Source organism: Salvelinus fontinalis, chromosome 10, assembly GCF_029448725.1.
Source record: "Salvelinus fontinalis isolate EN_2023a chromosome 10, ASM2944872v1, whole genome shotgun sequence".
Classification (NCBI taxonomy): domain Eukaryota; kingdom Metazoa; phylum Chordata; class Actinopteri; order Salmoniformes; family Salmonidae; genus Salvelinus; species Salvelinus fontinalis.
In genome coordinates this window covers 18,594,575-18,615,069 of record NC_074674.1, presented here as the reverse complement: position 1 = coordinate 18,615,069, position 20,495 = coordinate 18,594,575, and the positions used below count along the sequence as shown (strand labels likewise).

The window sequence follows — 20,495 nt, the reverse complement described above, 5'->3', positions numbered from 1 at the left end:
CAGTCCGCCCGGCCTTGCTGCTATTCCAGTTTCAACTGTTTCTGCCTGCGGTTACGAAACCCCTACCTGTCCCAGACCTGCTGTTTTCAACTCTTAATGATCGGCTATGAAAAGCCAACTGAGATTTATTCCTGATTATTATTTGACCATGCTTGTCATTTATGAACATTTTGAAAATCTTGGCTCTCTCTAATTTTCTCCTTCTCTCTTTCTTTCTCTCGGAGAACCTGAGCCCTAGGACCATACGTCGGGACTACCGGCCGTGGTGACTCCTTGCTGCCCTCAGTCCGCCTGGCCTTGCTGCTATTCCAGTTTCAACTCTTCTGCCTGCGGTTATGGAACCCCTACCTGTCCCAGACCTGCTGTTTTCAACTCTTAATGATCGGCTATGAAAAGCCAACTGAGATTTATTCCTGATTATTATTTGACCATGCTTGTCATTTATGAACATTTTGAAAATCTTGGCTCTCTCTAATTTTCTCCTTCTCTCTTTCTTTCTCTCGGAGGACCTGGGCCCTAGGACCATGCGTCGGGACTGCCGCCCGTGGTGACTCCTTGCTGTCCCCAGTCCGCCTGGCCTTGCTGCTATTCCAGTTTCAGCTGTTCTGCCTGCGGTTATGGAACCGCCACCTGTCCCAGACCTGTTGTTTTTCAACTCTTAATGATCAGCTATGAAAAGCCAACTGAAAATTATTCATGATTATTATTTGACCATGCTTGTCACTTATGAACATTTTTGAACATCTTGGCATAGTTCTGTTATAATCTCCACCCGGCACAGCCAGAAGAGGACTGGCCACCCCTCATAGCCTGGTTCCTCTCTAGGTTTCTTCCTAGGTTTTGGCCTTTCTAGGGAGTTTTTCCTAGCCACCGTGCTTCTACACCTGCATTCTAGCTGTTTGGGGTTTTAGGCTGGGTTTCTGTACAGCACTTCGAGATATTATCTGATGTACGAAGGGCTATATAAAATAAAATTGATTGATTGATTGATTGATCATCGGACTGAGCTTGTTGTCATTGCAGGCAATCTCAACGCTGTGCGTTACAGGGAAGACATCCTCCTCCCTTATGTGTTACCCTTCCTGCAGGCTCATCCTGACATGACCTTCCAGCATGACAATGCTACCAGCCATACTGCTCGTTCTGTGCGTGATTTCCTGCAAGACAGGAATGTCAGTGTTCTGCCATCGCCAGCAAAGAGCCCAGATCTCAATCCCATTGAGCACGTCTGGGACCTGTTGGATCGGAGGGTGAGGGCTATGGCCATTCCCCTCAGAAATGTCCGGGAACTTGCAGGTGCCTTTGTGGAAGAGTGGGGTAACATCTCACAGCAAGAACGGGCAAATATGGTAGAGTCCATGAGGAGGCGATGCACTGCAGCACTTAATGCAGCTGGTGGCCACACCCGATACTGACTTTTACTTTTGATTTTGACCCCCTATTGTTCAGGGACACATTATTCCATTTCTGTTATTCACATGTCTGTGGAACTTGTTCAGTTTATGTCTCAGTTGTTGAGTCTTGTTATGTTCATACAAATATTTACACATGTTAAGTTTGCTGAAAATAAACACAGTTGACAGTGAGAGGACGCTTCTTTTTTTGATCATTTTGTATTTTTTTTAACATGCTCACATGCCCCCATCACTTCCATTGGATTTTTAGCTAGCACTGGCTAAAGTTAGCTGAAGTTTGTAATGGCTGTTTAAATAGAACTGAACATTTTTCCCTGACTCATAGACTACTATCAGGGTGAGGAACCATCTAACATCAAGTTGTAAAATACTGAACTACTCCTTTAATAGATTATTTAAAGGGAAAGAAAACACATTTAGAGAAAGAAGAGAAACAATGTAGAGACACAACTTTGCCTAAAACAATTGCATGGTCTGAATGACAAAGCAATATAACATTTATTTTCCCTGATCTCAGACCAGATTTTCCAAATCAACTCTTTCCCCTCATCGTCAGAGGATAAAACCAGAGCTGATTTGAGGAGGAATGCAAGCTCACCCTCTAGTGGATGTCAAAAAGTATTACAAAAAACAAGCACTGAGTCTTCTGTGTGTGTGTGTGTGTGTGTGTGTGTGTGTGTGTGTGTGTGTGTGTGTGTGTGTGTGTGTGTGTGTGTGTGTGTGTGTGTGTGTGTGTGTGTGTGTGTGTGTGTGTGTGTGTGTGTGTGTGTGTGTGTGTGTGTGTGTGTGTGTGTGTGTGTTCTCACCGCTCTCAGTGGACAGCTGGCTGTGGAACTCTGGGCTGTGGAACTCTGGGCTGTGGAAGTTGTTTTCCACAGGGACGCTGATGGTGCGTCGTAGTAGCCGAACCTGACACAACTCTGACCTCCTCTCCTGCAACAACAAAGGATGGATCTGCTGAGAGACAGAGAGAGAGAGAAATAAAAAATTATATTAGAGATATTTTTGACCAGATTCAGGATCTTGGGCATTTGACCAAATTTCTTACTTCACAGTAGAATGTTTTTTTTTTATGTTGCAGAAACGCCTTTTGAAAATTTAAACTTTCATATGCCTTGATTACAAACTTGTACGAGATCCTTAAAAATGTTAAAATATAGCAGCAAGCATCAATGAACGGGGTTCACAGGATGACAGAAAGGACACAAGATCTGTTGGATAAAAAAGCAAGCACTCTGTCATATAGGAACTATCTTCCTTTATGTTCTATCAGTGAAAGCATTAAAATGTTTATCTCTCAATACCACAAAGATGACGCATGTGAAGTTTAGTCTAATGCTGTAGGTAAGATATCTTTGAATGCAGCAGGTAATTATCTTTAAATCAAATCAAATTTTATTGGTCACATACACATGGTTAGCAGATGTTAATGTGAGTGTAGCGAAATGCTTTTGCCTCTAGTTCCAACAGTGCAGTAATATCTAACAAGTAATCTAACAATTCCCCAACAACTACCTAATACACACAAATCTAAAGAGGTGAATGAGAATATGTACATGTAAGTATATGGATGAGCGATGGCTGAGCGGCATAGGCAAGGTGCAGTAGATGGTATAAAATACAGTATATACATATGTGATATGAGCATTGTAAGATACGTAAACATTATTAAAGTGGCATTATTTAATTAGGGCTAGGCCCCTTTTTTCTCCATTTTCGCCCGAATGACGTGCCCAAAGTAAACTGCCTGTAGCTCAGGCCCTGGTTTTTCTTCGGATGTTTGCCTGCAATAACAATTCTGTTATAGTCTCAGATATTATTCTAACAGTTGTAGAAACTTCAAAGTGTTTTCTATCCAATGGTACCAATACTATGCATATCCTGGCTTCTGGGCCTGAATAACAGGCAGTTTACTTTGGGCACGTCAGTCAGGTAGAAATTCAGGGAACTAGACCCTATCCCAGAGAGGTTTTAAAGTGACTAGTGATCCATTTGCTAAAATGTCCAGTGATTGGGTCTCAATACAGTATATACATGTGATATGAGTAATGTAGGATATGTAATATTATTAAAGTGGCATTATTTAAAGTGACTAGTGATCCATTTGTTAAAGTGTCCAGTGATTGGGTCTCAGTGTAGGCAGCAGCCTCTCTGAGTTAGTGGTGGCTATTTAACAGTCTGCTGGCCTTGAGATAGAAGCTGTTTTTCAATCTCTCGGTCCCTGCTTTGATGGACCTGTACTGACCTCGCCTTCTGGATGATAGCGGTTTGAACAGGCAGTGGCTCGGGTGGTTGTTGTCCTTGATGATCTTTTTGGCCTTCCTGTGACATCGGGTGCTGTAGGTGTCATGGAGGACAGGTAGTTTGCCCCCGGTGATGCGTTGTGCAGACCGCACCACCCTCTAGATTGCCTTGCGGTTGAGGGCGGTGCAGTTGCCGTATCAGGCTGTGATTCATCCCGACAGGATGCTCTCGATTGTACATCTGTGAAAGTTTGTCAGGGTTTTGGATGACAAGCCACATTTCTTCAGCCTCCTGAGGTTGAAGGAGCGCTGTTGCACCTTCTTCACCAAGCTGTCTGTGTGGGTGGACCATTTCAGTTTGTCCGTGATGTGTACGCCCAGGAACTTAAAACTTTCCACCTTCTCCACTGCTGTCCCTTCGATGTGGACGGGGGGTGCTCCCTCTGCTGTTTCCTGAAGTCCACGATCATCTCATTTGTTTTGTTGACGTTGAGTGAGAGATTGTTTTCCTGACACCACACTGCCCTCAACTCCTCCCTGCAAGCTGTCTCGTCGTTGTTGGTGATCAAGCCCACTACTGTTGTGTCGTCTGAAAACTTGATGATTGAGTTGGTGGCGTGCATGAACACATTACTTAACGTATTCGGTTTAAATATCAATTGTGGGGTTAATTTGTCAAATGGTTTATTTTAAGATTTGTGAAATATTTTCAGCGTTAGTGTACTGGTGTACTGTGGTCATCTTTGAATTCTGTGACTTTATTGAGTTGAAATCTGTTTATTTATTTAAAACTTATTTGGTACACTCCTCATTAGCAATGCAAAATACTTCGATGCACTCTCCCACCTGTAATACGATGACTGTGCAAGAGGCAAGACTTCCGGTTTCTAATTTCAACAAATAAAATGTCCCCTTTTCACCACATTATAGGGCAACAACATGTAGTTGTACAGATATACTAATCACGATATTTCACATTGTTCATCTGCATAATTTAAATCTAATATTCATTTCCACTTGATCAATAGTTATTTGTCTAGTATCCTATGGTGCCACTGGTGCCAATGACATCTAAAGTGCCACTAACTAATCTGGTGCAGCCATCTGTGCAGTGACTTAATATTCACACAGCTTCCAATGACATATACTTAAGGTTTACATACCAAATTTCATGACCCCATGGCCATCTGTTCAGTTCTTATAGCCCCGGTGTGATAAGGTGCCATCTAGTGGTGTAGCTTGGCTGAATTTGAAGACAGCAATCATTCTCAAATTAATTTGAGGCTAAATGAATAATGTTTCTACGCCAAATCTTGAGTCAATTTGACTTTGTTTTATTTTACCTTTAATTAACTAGGCCAGTCAGTTAAGAACAATTTCTTATTTACAATGACGGGCTACTACGGGCAAACCTGGACAGCGCTGGGCCAATTGTGTGCCACCCTGTGGGACTCCCAATCACAGCCGGCAGTGACACAGCCTGGATTCAAACCAGGGACAGTAGTGACACCACTTGCACAGAGATGCAGTGCCTTAGACCACTGCACCACTCGGGAGCTTATAGTTCACGAGAAGAAGAATTTAAAAGTATTTTTAGCATTAGCATATGTGCAAATGTGAATCTATAGATACAGTGCAGCCATATTTGAATGCAGCAACATTTTATTCTCAAAACCATTAAAGACTGGTATAATGTGTCTAAATACAAAATCTGGAGTGAATCGGACATATGGTTCATGAGGAGAAGATGATTGCAGATGATTTTGAGCATTAGTGTTAAGACATTTACCTACATTCCAAATTTTGTGAAATTTGGTCCTATGGTTCATGAGAATATTTTTAAAGTATTTTTTAAAGTATTTTGTCCTATTAGAATATGTGCTAAGAAATAAAGAAAGAGAGGGGGTGATAGGAGTGTATAAAAGTTAGGAAAAAGTAAAAAGGGAGAAAGTATGAAAGAAAAAAACCTACAAAGAAGGAAATAAAGGTAGATAGAAATACTATCACTGAGATCTTGATGAATGTGTATCAGTAACTAGGTTTCCATCTAATTTGCAACAGATTTTCATGCAAATATTTTAGAATCCGCATTAACCAAATTTTCGCACCAGTGGTAGGTCGATGTTTCCACCAAATGCACTTTTTGCTTGTAAAAAAAAAATTGCTGATGAATTAATGCACACAACTTGTGCTTTTTTCACTTAAGTTTTCATGCACCGAATAAAAATCTAAAGTTTAATGGGTTTCCATTGCATTTTTAACTCTACCGATAATTTTGTAACAAAAACTGTTGCGTTAAAGAGTAAATGTGCTTACTCTGGTCATGACACCTGTGCTCTAGCCAGTGGCTCGGAGATACAGTGTGTGTAGGCTGTGCAGGTTGACTAGTCTACACGATGAGATTATTATGGATAAGAGCGAGAATATTTCAGAGAAACAACATAAAAAAAGTATGTTTTTTTCTTTTTAAAAGACAAATCTGAGTGCCACGTACCCCATGTGCCCCTTATGGGCATGACGCCTCTGGCCTACATGATGAGATTATTATGGACAAAAGTGTATTTTTATTTGTCAAACGACAGTCAAGCATCGATCATCATGTCACCAGAATAAGACCCTTGATATTTATTGGAAAGCAGCATCAAGCTCATCACCGTGCACTTTCACCACCCTTTTTTAATACAATATGATTTTACTTACCTAATAACTGTGGATGGAAACATGGTTATAGATCTAAACCACAGAAGACATTATCAGGCCATCAGTCTGTGTTTCCTGAACGTGGACTTCAGGAAACAGCAAAGGGAGCTCGCTCCTATCCACATCGACGGGACCGCAGTGGAGAAGGTGGAAATCTTCAAGTTCCTTAGCCTACACATCACTGACGATCTGAAATGGTCCTCAGGAGGCTGAAGAAATTTAGCTTGGCCCCTAAAACCCTCACAAACTTTACAGATGCACAATTGAGAGCATCCTGTTGGGCTGTATACCGCCTGGTATGGCAACTGCACCGCCCGCAACCGCAGGGCTTTCCAGAGGGTGGTGCAGTCTGCTCAACGCATCACTGGGGGCAAACTACCTGTCCTCAAAGACACTTCCAGCACCCGATGTCAAGGAAGGCCAAAAGGATCAAGGACATCAACCACCCGAGCCACAACCTCTTCACCCTGCTATCATCCAGAAGGTGAGGTCAGTACAGCTGGGACCGAGAAACTATCTCAAGGCCATCAGACTGTTAAATAGCCATCTCTAGCAGGCTTCCACCCGGTTACGCAACCCTTCACCTTAGAGGCCGATGCCCTGTATACATAGACTTGGAATCACTGGCCACTTTAATACTGGAAAACTAGTCACTTTAATACTGTTTAAATGATGTTTACATACTGCTTTACTCATATACAGTGGGGCAAAAAAGTATTTAGTCAGCCACCAATTGTGCAAGTTCTCCCACTTAAAAAGATGAGAGAGGCTTGTAATTTTCATTGCAGGCCTCTCTCATCTTTTTAAGTGGGAGAACTTGCACAATTGATGTCTGACTAAATACTTTTTTGCCCCACTGTATACTGTATTCTATTCTACTGTATTTTAGTCAATGCCACTCCGACATTGCTCAATCTAATATTTATATATTTCTTAATTCCATACCTTTACTTTTAAATTGGTGTGTATTGTTGTGAATTGTTAGATACTACTGCACTGTTGGAGCTAGGAAAACACGCATTTTGCTACACCTACAATCACATCTGCTAAATGTGTGTATGTGACCAATAAAGTTGGATTTTGATTTTATTTTATTTGTCGGGACAGTACCTTTCTTCTCTACCATGCATACTGAATACTGAGCTCCCATTGACTAGACAAGCACAGAGAATGTCATAAGATGTCATAAGGTGAATGCACCAATTTGTAAGTCGCTCTGGGTAAGAGCGTCTGCTAAATGACTTAAATGTAAATGTAAATGAGAAAAAGGAGGGACGGCTTGAATGAGAGAAGGATAAGAGGGAGAGTAACACAGCTTTCAGCTGTGTGATAATGGCTTATCGAGCATAACGCACTCGGGTCAGCTCAATACCTGTCCTCTTCCCCTATCCTCTATCTCTCCTAAAGCATATCACAGCATAGAGTACTACTGAGTACTAATGATTGGACTTTATTAGATTGCCCTCTACTGGTGAAATGTTGTCTGTGCATTGTGAGATACAGTACATTCACTGGGAAGCGGATAGGGAGTGAGAGGACCCTCCTGTTCCCTCCTTTTTTTCCATTAGGGAATGAATGGGGGCGGAGCAGAGTTCCTTGAATGAATGGGAGCGGATCAGAGTTCCTTGAATGAATGGGAGCGGAGCAGAGTTCCTTGAATGAATGGGAGCGGAGGGGAGTTCCTTGAATGAATGGGAGCGGAGCAGAGTTCCTTGAATGAATGGGAGCGGAGCAGAGTTCCTTGAATGAATGGGAGCGAGGCAGAGTTCCCCGGGACATGAGGTAAAATGAAAGTTGAGAAATGAGTAGCTCTTTTAAGTGAGGGTAAAAAGTAAGAACACTCTTCAGTACTCTTTCATGGTTGGTCTCTCTCTCTCTCTCTCTCTCTCTCTCTCTCTCTCTCTCTCTCTCTCTCACTCTCTCTCTCTCTCTCTCTCTCTCTCTCTCTCTCTCTCTCTCTCTCTCTCTCTCTCTCTCTCTAATGATAATCTCTCATCGTTCATCTTGAGATCCGTCCTGCTTTTAAAATGGTCCATAATTTCCTTTAGCCATGAGGATATATCAGCACATTTCCAATTGCAAAAATAATCGCTGCTGAATCGATTGCAGAGAACGCCATCGGAGTGTGTCTGTGGTGTGTGTGTGTGTACTGTATTAACTTGTCTACATGCTAGCATTGCGTGTGTACCCACATGTGTGTGCAAGAGAGCACATACTATTCCTGCTTGAACTCAGAAGCTTCATGGCAGACTTTTTGGAACTGCTAAGTGTGTTAGCAGTAGGTTCTATGTTTCAAGTTTCAAGTTTTTCAATGTTACACGCACAAGTACAGTGAAATGCATTTCTTGCTAACTCAAAGCCCAACAATACAATAATCAATAACAATCTATTACAACAACAAAAAAGAGAAATAAGAATAAGAAATACACAATAAAGCAAGTAAGTAAGCATACCATATACAGCAAATATTTACAAAGTCAGTTTCAATACAATATTTACTGGAGTGATGGAGGTAGATATGTATAGGGGGAAGGTGACAGGGATACTGGAGTGATGGAGGTAGATATGTATAGGGGTAAGGTGACTAGGCAACATGATATAAGATAAACAGAGTAGCAGCAGCTTGTATGTGAGTGGGTGTGTAGAGTCAGTATAAATGTATGTGCATATTACGTGGGAGTGAGCAAATGATGCAGTGTGCTGGCCAGCCAGGCGTTAGGGACATGTGTTCACATGTGTGTCCTCTCACTGTAAGCACACTGTACCCAACTTGCCCTCCGCTCTGTCAGAGTGTCTGCTGCTGAATGGATAACAGAAGAGGACTGGCCACCCCTCATAGCCTGGTTCCTCTTTAGGTTTCTTCCTAGGTTTTGTCCTTTCTAGGGAGTTTTTCCTATCCACCGTGCTTCTACACCTGCATTGCTTGCTGTTTGGGGTTTTAGGCTGGGTTTCTGTACAGCACTTCGAGATATTAGCTGATGTACGAAGGGCTATATAAAATAAACTTGAATAACGAAGCTAGCCCATACAGCAGTCTGGCCCGCAGTCAGAAATAGGCTTAACTTGCTTCTTTCACTGCATGACAGCCAGTCGGCATCCCAAATGGGACCCTATTCCCTACATAGGACTCTGGTGTAAAGTAGTGCACTATGGGTCCTGGTCAAAAGTAGCGGACTATATAGGTAATAGGGTGCCATTTGGGACTCAGAGGTCTCTCGCTCTCTCCAGCAGCATGTAACAGTAGGTCTAAAGTACAGTACTGAACCGTGGTGGATGTGCTGGTGGTGGTGGAGTCCCTGAATCTACACTGAAAAAAACAAGGTTCTTAAATGGTTCTCCCTCAGCTCTTAAGGTTCATTGGAGAACTCTTGCCCAATGAAGAACCTTTGAGTTAAGTGTGGGGTTCTTGACATGGCATCTATGATTCTTGAAATGTATGGAAGCCTGCAGATGTGTCCCTTTCATTGCACACTGCAAAGAATTAAGTGAGCAGTCAGTGGTGTAAAATAACCAGAGTTGAACCAAAACCATGCCCATCATTATCATATTTCCCAGCATGCTCTATTGCAGGTTGATTTGTTTAAATTGCTTTTTTCAATATCTATGTTTTTGGATGCACATTGATTGATTGATTAAATAATCTTATGCTACTCAAATATAAATAACAAGTGTTTCTAAACTATTCCAATCTTTTACTTTAACTTGCTCCAGTTTGTTAAAGGTAGTCTCATATCTTAGTCTCCCCAACCTGGCAGTCATTCTGAATGCAATTATTGAATAAAATTATATGGCAACTGTGTTATGGAAAAACTAGGCTCTAAATAGAAGGCCTTATGAAATATGTATTGTCTTAAAGAGGAACATTGTAATGACAACATATTCAATTAGGATCTCACTTGGTGAAGGCCTGTAACGGGTGTCTAGTTCTTCCTCCTCCTCGGACGAGGAGAGGAGAGAAGAATCGGAGGACCAAAATGCAGCGGGTTGTGAATACATAATGAATTTATTGAAAGACAACGACGAACACGAAAAAACACTTGGAAAATTACAAAACAACAAAACGACGTAGACTGACCTAAAACATGAGAACTTACATAAAACATGAAGAACGCACGAACAGGTACAGACTACAACTAACAAACGAACAAACCGAAACAGTCCCGTGTGGTGCAACCTACACAGACACGGAAGACAATCACCCACAAACAAACAGTGTGAACAGCCAACCTATAAATGGTTCTCAATCAGAGGAAAACGTCAAACACCTGTCCCTGATTGAGAACCATATAAGGCTAATTACAAGTGACCTAAACATAGAAACACAAAACATAGAATGCCCACCCCAACTCACGCCCTGACCAACTAAACACATACAAAAATAACATAAAACAGGTCAGGAACGTGACAAGGCCACTAATCTGAACATCAATGAACGCAACAAGGATATCTCTGTCACTTGCAAACACAGTCATGGGTGGTACTGGTAAGTCTAAAATTCACTCGAATGGCAATATGTCAAATATGCAAATAAGGCTTGAAACATTACAGCAGGGGAATTCAATTCCGGTGCTGGAGATTCAAAACATTTCTGGTTTTAGATTTTTGTGTGGTTCCTCAAAGAACCATCCCATTTATGGTTCTTCAGAGACCCTAAAATGGTTCCCCTATTGCATCGTTTTCAAGAACCTTATTTGGATCCAATTTGCACCTTTCTTTTTAAGAGTGCATCTTCACTGGATTATCCGCACACACTAATTCCCTCATGCTCTTTTGGAGGAGCATTATGACATTTTAATTCCCGCTAGCTAGATGATAATCCCATCACTACGTTGCCACACTGCCACCAGGAGTTACAGCCACACTGTCTGTCATGACGTGTGTGTGTGTGTGTGTTCATGTGTGTATTGTTGTTGTTGTGTTCCGTAAACGGTATGGTGTAATGGTATCCATTCTGTAGCTCCTGTATCTCCTCCATGACTTTCTGAAACATTCCTCTTCAGCCATCACATTCATCTCATGAGTATGTGTATGTGTGTGTGTGTGTGTGTGTGTGTGTGTGTGTAGGATTTCCTCTCTAGAAGCCCATATCCTGACACATATCCTTGATAAACACCCCATGCCACCATGTTCCTTTACATGTATCATCTGAATGGAAGTCCTTGTGCAATAGCAACACCATCACTTTGGCCCTCTAATCTTGTGCTGTACCTTCTAACAGTCACACACACGCACACACACGCACACACACACACTGCAGCTCCATATTTTAGTAGGGTTATTATTTATACCGTAGTAACCTCAGCCTAAGTCTATGTGAATGGTTCTCTAAGGTGTTATAAAGATTAGCAGTAAAACACCATGCTTTATGAGATGTGAGGTACTGGTATATGCAGACGATCTTCAGACAAATCTAATCATTGTATTTCACTCTGACAAATCTTGAATTATTCATCCGCTGTACAGCTATACCATCAGCGTGTTATTGTGTGTCTGTGTGTAAGTCTCTGTGTCACACACACACACTCACACACGTGTCACTATGACAGAGTAGAGCAGTCCACAACAGCGTTCAGTCGTCTGATTCGCTACCCACCAATAGCACCATCCCCAGCACAGTAACTCCACAGAAGAAAGAGGGAGAGATGGAGGAGAGCGGGTGAGAGAACAGGAGAAGAAGATAGATGGTGAGAGTAGGGGGAAGAGTAGGAGGAGCAGGAGAGGAAAAGTGAGAAAAACTGTAAAGAGAAGGAGAAAAAGAGAACTGATGTTGTGCCATGTCAATAGGTACCTCCTCTTTGTCCAGGAGCAGCAACTGACTGTCGGTGACCACACAGAACTTGGGGTTCCACACAGTCCTCTCATCATAAGGGTGACCACTTGACATCCAGTGAGCTGGGGGACCCCACATGTCTAGAGAGAGAAGGGCGAGAGAGAGAGAGAGAGAGAGAGAGAGAGAGAGAGAGAGAGAGAGAGAGAGAGAGAGAGAGAGAGAGAGAGAACAACAGAGAGAGAGAGAGAAAAACAGAGAGAGAGAGAGAGAGAGAGAAACAGAGAGAGAGAGAGAGAAACAGAGAGAGAGAGAGAGAAAAACAGAGAGAGAGAGAGAGAGAGAGAAAAACAGAGAGAGAGAGAGAGAAAAACAGAGAGAGAGAGAGAGAGAGAGAAAAACAGAGAGAGAGAGAGAGAAAAACAGAGAGAGAAAGAAAAAGGAGAACTTGTCAACTTAACACAGTTTCATATGTCAGCAGATTTGAAGACAGAACCAGAAGATGAACACTTTAAAAATAACAGAACTGACAACCGGTGAGATGCAAATACAACACAAACCGAAACTAAGTGAACAGAAAAACCAAAAGGCAATCAGAGTTGTATTCCATGTGTCTCTCTTCTTATGTAAACAAGGATTGCTTCCACGGCTCGCCCAACAAATGATTCAGCTCAGTCAATATAAAACTTTGTGTACTTTATTCCTGAATGAGATATCTGACTCAAGGGTAGTCACTGCACACTGGGCACAGGCGTCAACAATTCATTGTCTATTGCACGTCGGTTCATTGAAATTACGTGGGGAAAAAACGTTGATTCAACCAGCGTGTGCCAAGCGGGTAGTGTGCTTTCGGCTCCTTCCTTTCTCATCGACAGGACGTCCGAGGAGGAATATGACGCATACAAAACACATGCTACTGTAGGCCTCTTAGACAGCTAAAGCTGCAGCACCTGGATCTCAGATCTTATGAGACAAATACAGATCCGGTCATAAATAAGCAGACTTTCACGTTTTCAATGGACGTCAATGGAGCAGAATATTCTGTTTTCTCTTTTCAAAGTTGGTTTGAACGACTAGTTCAACCCTGCAGGTATCTGCAAACTAGTTCAACCCTGCAGGTATCTGCAATTTGACCACGGATGCGATAAATTAGACATTAAACAAGATCACTTGCCTCCAACCAAATTAATTTTGAATTTTCAATGATTAAGTCCAGGGCTCGTTTTCCCAAAGGCATCTTAAGGCTAAGTCCATCGTTAGAACCATAGGATCCTACGGTTCTAAAAATGAACTTATGCTTTTGGGAAACTGGGCACAGGCCATTTTTTACTTTGAAGTGAAAGTCCTATGCAGTTGTAAAGAAAATAAATACACGTATGAACACCAAAAGTATTTTTATTTCAACTTATTTGAGTAGAAATTGTGAATCATGCAAGGGTGCCAATATACAGTGAGCTCCAAAAGCATTGGGACCGTGACACATTTTTGTTCTATTGGCTCTGTATTGTCTGGAAATTACAGCACTTTTTGTACATAGTTCCCCGATTTTAGGGGACGAAAATATTGGGACAAATTCCCTTATATTTGTATTAAAGTAGTCAAAAGTTTGTATTTGGTCCCATATTTCTAAAACACAAAGATAACATCACGCCCGTGAATCTACAAACTTTTTGGTTGTGTTTGATATTATTTTGTGCCCAATATAAATGAAAAGTAAATGTATTGTGTCATTTGGGAGTCACTTTTATTGTAAATAAGAATATAATATATTTCTAAACACCTCTACATTAATGTGGATGCTACCATGATTATGGATAAACCTGAATGAATCATGAATAATGATGAGCAAGAAAGTTACAGAGGTATAAAAATGATACCCCCCCCAAAATACGAACCCCCCCTGTTATTGTAATGGTGAGAGGTTAACATGTCTTGGGGGTATGTAAATAGCCATATTAGACAGAAAATATATAAGATAATTAGACTGAAAAGATATACAATGATTTTGTCAAACTTGTGAGGCTCTTCATGCTCATTCAAAGTATTTTCTGCTACTTTACAACATTTTCTCAAAGTCTCCATTTCTAACTGTTTTACACTCCCTGGGACCAACCAGAAATGTTTCCTTGTTCAAGTATTCCCTGATTTTCATAAAACAGCCACACATTTGGTACCTCGTTTCTGCATGACCAAATTTTCTGCAAGGAATTATACTTTGCAAAAAACACATTTCCAATTAAATCACGGTATTAACATGCACTTGAACATGTGTGAAATTGGATAAATGTATATGATATATGATATGATATGATAAATGTGTCCTCCTCCCAGAGTGCTAAGAACCTTGGCGTGATCCTGGACAACACCCTGTCGTTCTCAACTAACATCAAGGCGGTGACCCGTTCCTGTAGGTTCATGCTCTACAACATTCGCAGAGTACGACCCTGCCTCACGCAGGAAGCGGCGCAGGTCCTAATCCAGGCACTTGTCATCTCCCGTCTGGATTACTGCAACTCGCTGTTGGCTGGGCTCCCTGCCTGTGCCATTAAACCCCTACAACTCATTCAGAACGCCGCAGCCCGTCTGGTGTTCAACTTTCCCAAGTTCTCTCACGTCATCCCGCTCCTCCGCTCTCTCCACTGGCTTCCAGTTGAAGCTCGCATCCGCTACAAGACCATGGTGCTTGCCTACGGAGCTGTGAGGGGAACGGCACCTCCGTACCTTCAGGCTCTGATCAGGCCCTACACCCAAACAAGGGCACTGCGTTCATCCACCTCTGGCCTGCTCGCCTCCCTACCTCTGAGGAAGTACAGTTCCCGCTCAGCCCAGTCAAAACTGTTCGCTGCTCTGGCACCCCAATGGTGGAACAAACTCCCTCATGACGCCAGGTCAGCGGAGTCAATCACCACCTTCCGGAGACACCTGAAACTCCACCTCTTTAAGGAATACCTAGGATAGGATAAAGTAATCCTTCTAACCCCCCCCCCCCCCCCTTAAAAGAGTTAGATGCACTATTGTAAAGTGGTTGTTCCACTGGATATCATAAGGTGAATGCACCAATTTGTAAGTCGCTCTGGATAAGAGCGTCTGCTAAATGACTTAAATGTAAATGTAAATGTAAGCACCCACCTATTTATTATTATAAATGTGTGTGATATTGTGTGTGTGTGTGTGTGTGTGTGTGTGTGTGTGTGTGTGTGTGTGTGTGTGTGTGTGTGTGTGTGTGTGTGTGTGTTTGTGTGCGCGCCTGCGTGCATTTGAGTGTGTATATCTGGGTTGGCGGTGTGGTCTACTTAAAGAGCCCAGTGATTGTTCCCCCTCATGGAAACAGCACAGTAGTAGGAGCTGTTGCTACTACTGCTCTATAGTACACCATGACCCATATACAGTACTGTACACTCATTAACCTATAGCTATACAGTGCCTTGCAAAAGTAGTCATCCTTTGGCGTTTTTTCCTATTTTGTTGCATTACAAATATAATTGAAATGGATTTTTATTTTTATTTCATGTAACAGACATACACAAAACAGTCCAAATTGGTGAAATGAAACGAAAAAAATAACTATAAAAAATAAAATATGTAAAGTGGTGTATATGTAATCACCCCCTTTGCTATGTAATCACCCCCTTGGCTATGAAGCCCCTAAATAAGATCTGGTGAAACCAATTACCTTCAGAAGTCACATAATTAGTTAAAGCAGCATACCACCCTGCATACCACTACTGGCTTGCTTCTGAAGCTAAGCAGGGTTGGTCCTGGTCAGTCCCTGGATGGGAGACCAGATGCTGCTGGAAGTGGTGTTGGAGGGCCAGTAGGAGGCACTCTTTCCTCTGGTCTAAAAAAATATCCCAATGCCCCAGGGCAGTGATTGGGGACACTGCCCTGTGTAGGGTGCCGTCTTTCGGATGGGACGTTAAACGGGTGTCCTGACTCTCTGAGGTCATTAAAGATCCCATGGCACTTATCGTAAGAGTAGGGGTGTTAACCCCGGTGTCCTGGCTAAATTCCCAATCTGGCCCTCAAACCATCATGGTCACCTAATAATCCCCAGTTTACAATTGGCTCATTCATCCCCCTCCTCTCCCCTGTAACTATTCCCCAGGTCGTTGCTGCAAATGAGAACGTGTTCTCAGTCAACTTACCTGGTAAAATAAAATAAAAATAAAGTCCACATGTGTGCAATCTAAGTGTCACATGATCTGTCACATGATCTCAGTATATATTCACCTGTTCTGAAATGCCCCAGTCTGCAACACCACTAAGCAAGGGGCATCACCAAGCAAGTGACGTCACCAAGCAAGCGACACTATGAAGACCAAGGAGCATTCCAAACAAGTCAGGGACAAAGTTGTGGAGAAGTATAGATCAGGGTTGGGTGATAACAAAATATCTGAAACTTTGAACATCTCACGGACCACCATTAAATCCATTATTAAAAAATGGAAAGAATATGGCACCACAACAAACCTGCCCAGAGAGGGCCACCCAACAAAGCTCGCGGACCAGGAAAGGATGGCATTAATCAGAGGCAACAAAGAGACCAAAGATAACCCTGAAGGAGCTGCAAAGCTTCACAGCGGAGATTGGAGTATTTGTCCATAGGACCACTTTAAGCCGTACACTCCACAGAGCTGGGCTTTATGGAAGAGTAGCCAGAAAAAAGCCATTGCTTAAAGAACAAAATAAGCAAACGTGTTTAGTGTTCGCCAAAAGGCATGTGTGAGACTCCCCAGACATATGGAAGAAAGTACTCTGGTCAGATGAGACTAAAATTGAGCTATTTGGCCATCAAGGAAAACACTATATCTGGTGCAATCGCAACACTTCTCATCACCACGAGAACACCATCCCCACAGTGAAGCATGGTGGTGACATCATCATGTTTTTCGTCGGTAGAGACTGGGAAACTGGTCAGAATTGATGGAATGATGGATGGTGCTGAATACAGGGAAACTCTTGAGGGAAACCTGTTTCAGTCTTCCAGAGATTTAAGACTGGGACGGAGGTTCACCTTCCAGCAGGACAGTGATCCTAAGCATACTGCTAAAGCAACACTAAAGTGGTGTAAGGAAAAATATTTAAATGTCTTGGAATGGCCTATTCAAAGCCCATACCTCAATCCAATTGAGAATCTGTGGTATGACTTAAGATTGCCTTGAAGAATGGGCAAAAATCCCAGTGGATAGATGTGCCAAGCTTATAGAGACATACCCCAAGAGACTTGCAGCTGTAATTGCTGCAAAATGTGTCTCTACAAAATACTTACTTGAAAATTTTGCATCTTCAAAGTGGTAGGCATGTTTTGTAAATTAAATGATACAACCCCCCCCCCCCCCAAAAAAAAATAAATATATATTTTAATTCCAGGTTGTAAGGCAACAAAATAGGAAAAATGCCAAGGGGGGTGAATACTTTCGCAAGCCACTGTACACACACACACACTTTACGCTGCTGCTACTCTTTGTTTATAATCTATGCATAGTCACTAAGGATTCGCCCCATTTTATACATTTTCGCCTAAATTGACATACCCAAACCAAATCTAACTGCCTGTATCTCAGGACCTGAAGCAATGATATGCATATTCTTGATACCATTTGAAAGGAAACACAAGTTTGTCGAAATGTGAATATGAATATATATAACACGTGTTATATTCTCCTACATTCATTTCACATTTCCACAAACTTGGTAAAAGATAATAAAAAGAAAAAAAACATGCATTTTTGAAATGCAAGAGAAAGGCAATAACGTATTATTCCATCCCAGGGGCAATTTAGATTTCGGCCACTAGATGGCAGCAGTGTATATGCAAAGTTTTAGACTGATCCAATGAACCATTGTATTTCTGTTCAAAATGTTGTATCAAGACTGCCCAAATGTGCCTAATTGGTTTATTTATAGCTTTTCAAGTTCATAACTGTGCACTCTCCCCAAACAATAGCATGGTATTCTTTCACTGTAATAGCTATGGCTTTTTCAGGAGAGGCTTTATTACTGCCACTTTTAGTGAGTTTGGTTCACATCCGGAGGATAGGGGGCCCTTTATTATGTTCAACATAGGAGGGCCAAGCACAGGAAGTACCTCTTTCAGTAGTTTAGTTGGAATAGGGTCCAGTATTTAGCTGGAAGGTTTAGAGGCCATCACTACTTTTGTGAATGTGTTGAGAGATACAGGATAAAACAACTTGAGTGTCTCCATCCTAGGTCCTGGCATTTCTGTGCAGACTCAGGACAACTGAGTTTGGGAGGGATACGCAGATTCAAAGAGGAGTCCGTCATTTTCTTTCTAATGATCTTTTCGTTGAAGAAGTTCATGAATTCATGAATGCTGAATTAAAGGCCATCCTCACTTGGGTAATGTTCCCTTTCAGTTAGCTTTGCCACAGTTTATATTTTCTAATATTACATTTGTATGTTTAGCTCACATAATATAATTTTAAAGTATGCATTAATGTCCCTAGAATTTCTAAGCAAACAGCTGGAGGCAAGGCTTTCTCCTATAGAGCAACATTTTTATGGAATGGTCTGCCTATCCATGTGAGAGACACAGACTCAGTCTCCACCTTTAAGTCTTTCCTGAAGACTCATCTCTTCAGTAGGTCCAATGATTGAGAGTAGTTTGGCCTAGAGGTGCAAAGGTGAACGGCAATGCACTGGAATGACGAACCGCCCTTGCTGTCTCTGCCTGGCCGGCTCCCCTCTCTCCACTGGGATTCTCTGCCTCTGACACTATTACGGAGGCCGAGTCACTGGCTTACTAGTGCTCTCCCATGCCGCCCCTAGGAGGGGTGTGTCACGTCATGGTAGGCTTTCTTCACTGTACTCAACTTGAGTGGGTTGAGTCACTGACGTGATCCCACTGGGGCTCGGGGGCTATACTCAGCCATGTCTCAGGGTAGTAAGTTGGTGGTCTGTTGATATTAGTGGTGTGGGGGCTGTGCTTTACTAAAGTGGATGGGGTTATATCTTGCCTGGTTGGCCCTATCTTAGGGTATCGTTCGACAGGGCCACAGAACCCCCCCCCCCCTCCAGTATCAAGGCTGCAATAGTCTATGTACAGAGGTGCTACGGTCAGTCTGTCCTATCTGTTAGGCGTGCTGTCTAGTGTGCTGTGTTAACTTTAGTATGCTCCCTCAAATTATCCTCTCCCTTCCTCCCTCTCTCTCTCTCTCTCTCCCTCCCTCTCCCCTCCCCTCCCGGAGGACCTGAGCCCTAGGACCATGCCTCAGGACTACCTGGCCTAATTACTCTTGGCTGTCCCGTCCCCAGTCCACCTGGTCATCCTGCTGATCCAGTTTCTGCTGTTTTGCCTGTGGCTATCGAACCCTGGCCTGTTCACCAGACGTGCGATCTTGTCGTGCTGCTGGTCCAGTTTCAACTATTCTGCCTGTGGCTATGGAACCCTTACCTGACCCGGATCTGCTGTTGTTGACCCTCTCTCTCCCTCTCCCTCTATACTGCACCTGCTGTACTGCACCTGCTGTCTCGACCTCTGAATGCTCAGCTATGAAAAGCCAACTGACATTTACTCCTGAGCTGCTGACCTGTTGTACCCTCTTCAACCACTGTGATTATTATTTGACCCTGCTGGTCATTTATGAGCATTTGAACATCTTGAAGAACGATCTGGCCAATGGCCATGTACTCTTATAATCTCCACCCGACACAGCCAGAAGAGGACTGGCCACCCCTCAGAGCCTGGTTCCTTTCTCGGTTTCTTATTAGGTTCCTGCCTTTTCCAGGGAGTTTTTCTTAGCCACCGTGCTTCTACACTCTCCGAGGGTGTCTCAGGGAGAGTTGTGAAATGTAAAAAAACGAATTTCCAATTCACACATGTATTAATACACGTTTGTACATGTCTGGAGTTGGAGAAATGTAACCACCCACCTAATTATTGTAACTTAAAAGTATGCTGGTCAAAAGCAAATTTCAAACTTAGGAGAGCTGGTAAATATGCAAACCGTGCATCTAGTTCAAGATACGCGGTTTAATGAAACGCATTAGAGCGAGAGTTGACAGAGTTGGTTTGGATACATCACTCTGCTTCTCATGAGAGTGCGTCTGATTTCACTGTCCGTTCCGAGAGACAGAATCAATGATGTGAAGAGACTAGAAACAAAAGAGAGACAAATGGAGAGTGAGCGAATGGAGAAGGCTAGCAAAACAGAGAAAGAGGAACAAACAGTCATGTCTAACAGAGTTCTGTAACCTTCACCATCAACAAATACAGTATTTAAAACACACAGCATGAGCGTTTCCAGATTCTCACCACTCTACTGATAAGAATATTGACAATAACATGCCTGTAAGGTCTTCAGTGACTCAGGAGGACACGTTTATCTAGCAGCTCATAAAACCCCAGCA

At 42.5% G+C, this 20,495-nt stretch overlaps 1 protein-coding gene across 1 annotated transcript in view; it reads right to left on the bottom strand.

Annotated features, from left to right (window-relative positions):
* Positions 1-2,036: 2,036 nt before the first annotated feature.
* The window catches only part of si:dkeyp-72a4.1 (uncharacterized protein LOC100148058 homolog), a 37,236-nt gene continuing 18,777 nt past the window's right edge, over positions 2,037-20,495 (bottom strand). Inside the window, exons 2-3 of the mRNA XM_055935154.1 lie at positions 12,147-12,268; positions 2,037-2,372 (exon numbers count right to left, since the gene is read on the bottom strand). Coding sequence (XP_055791129.1) covers positions 2,037-2,372; positions 12,147-12,268 — 458 coding nt within the window. The remainder of the gene's footprint in view (positions 2,373-12,146; positions 12,269-20,495) is intronic.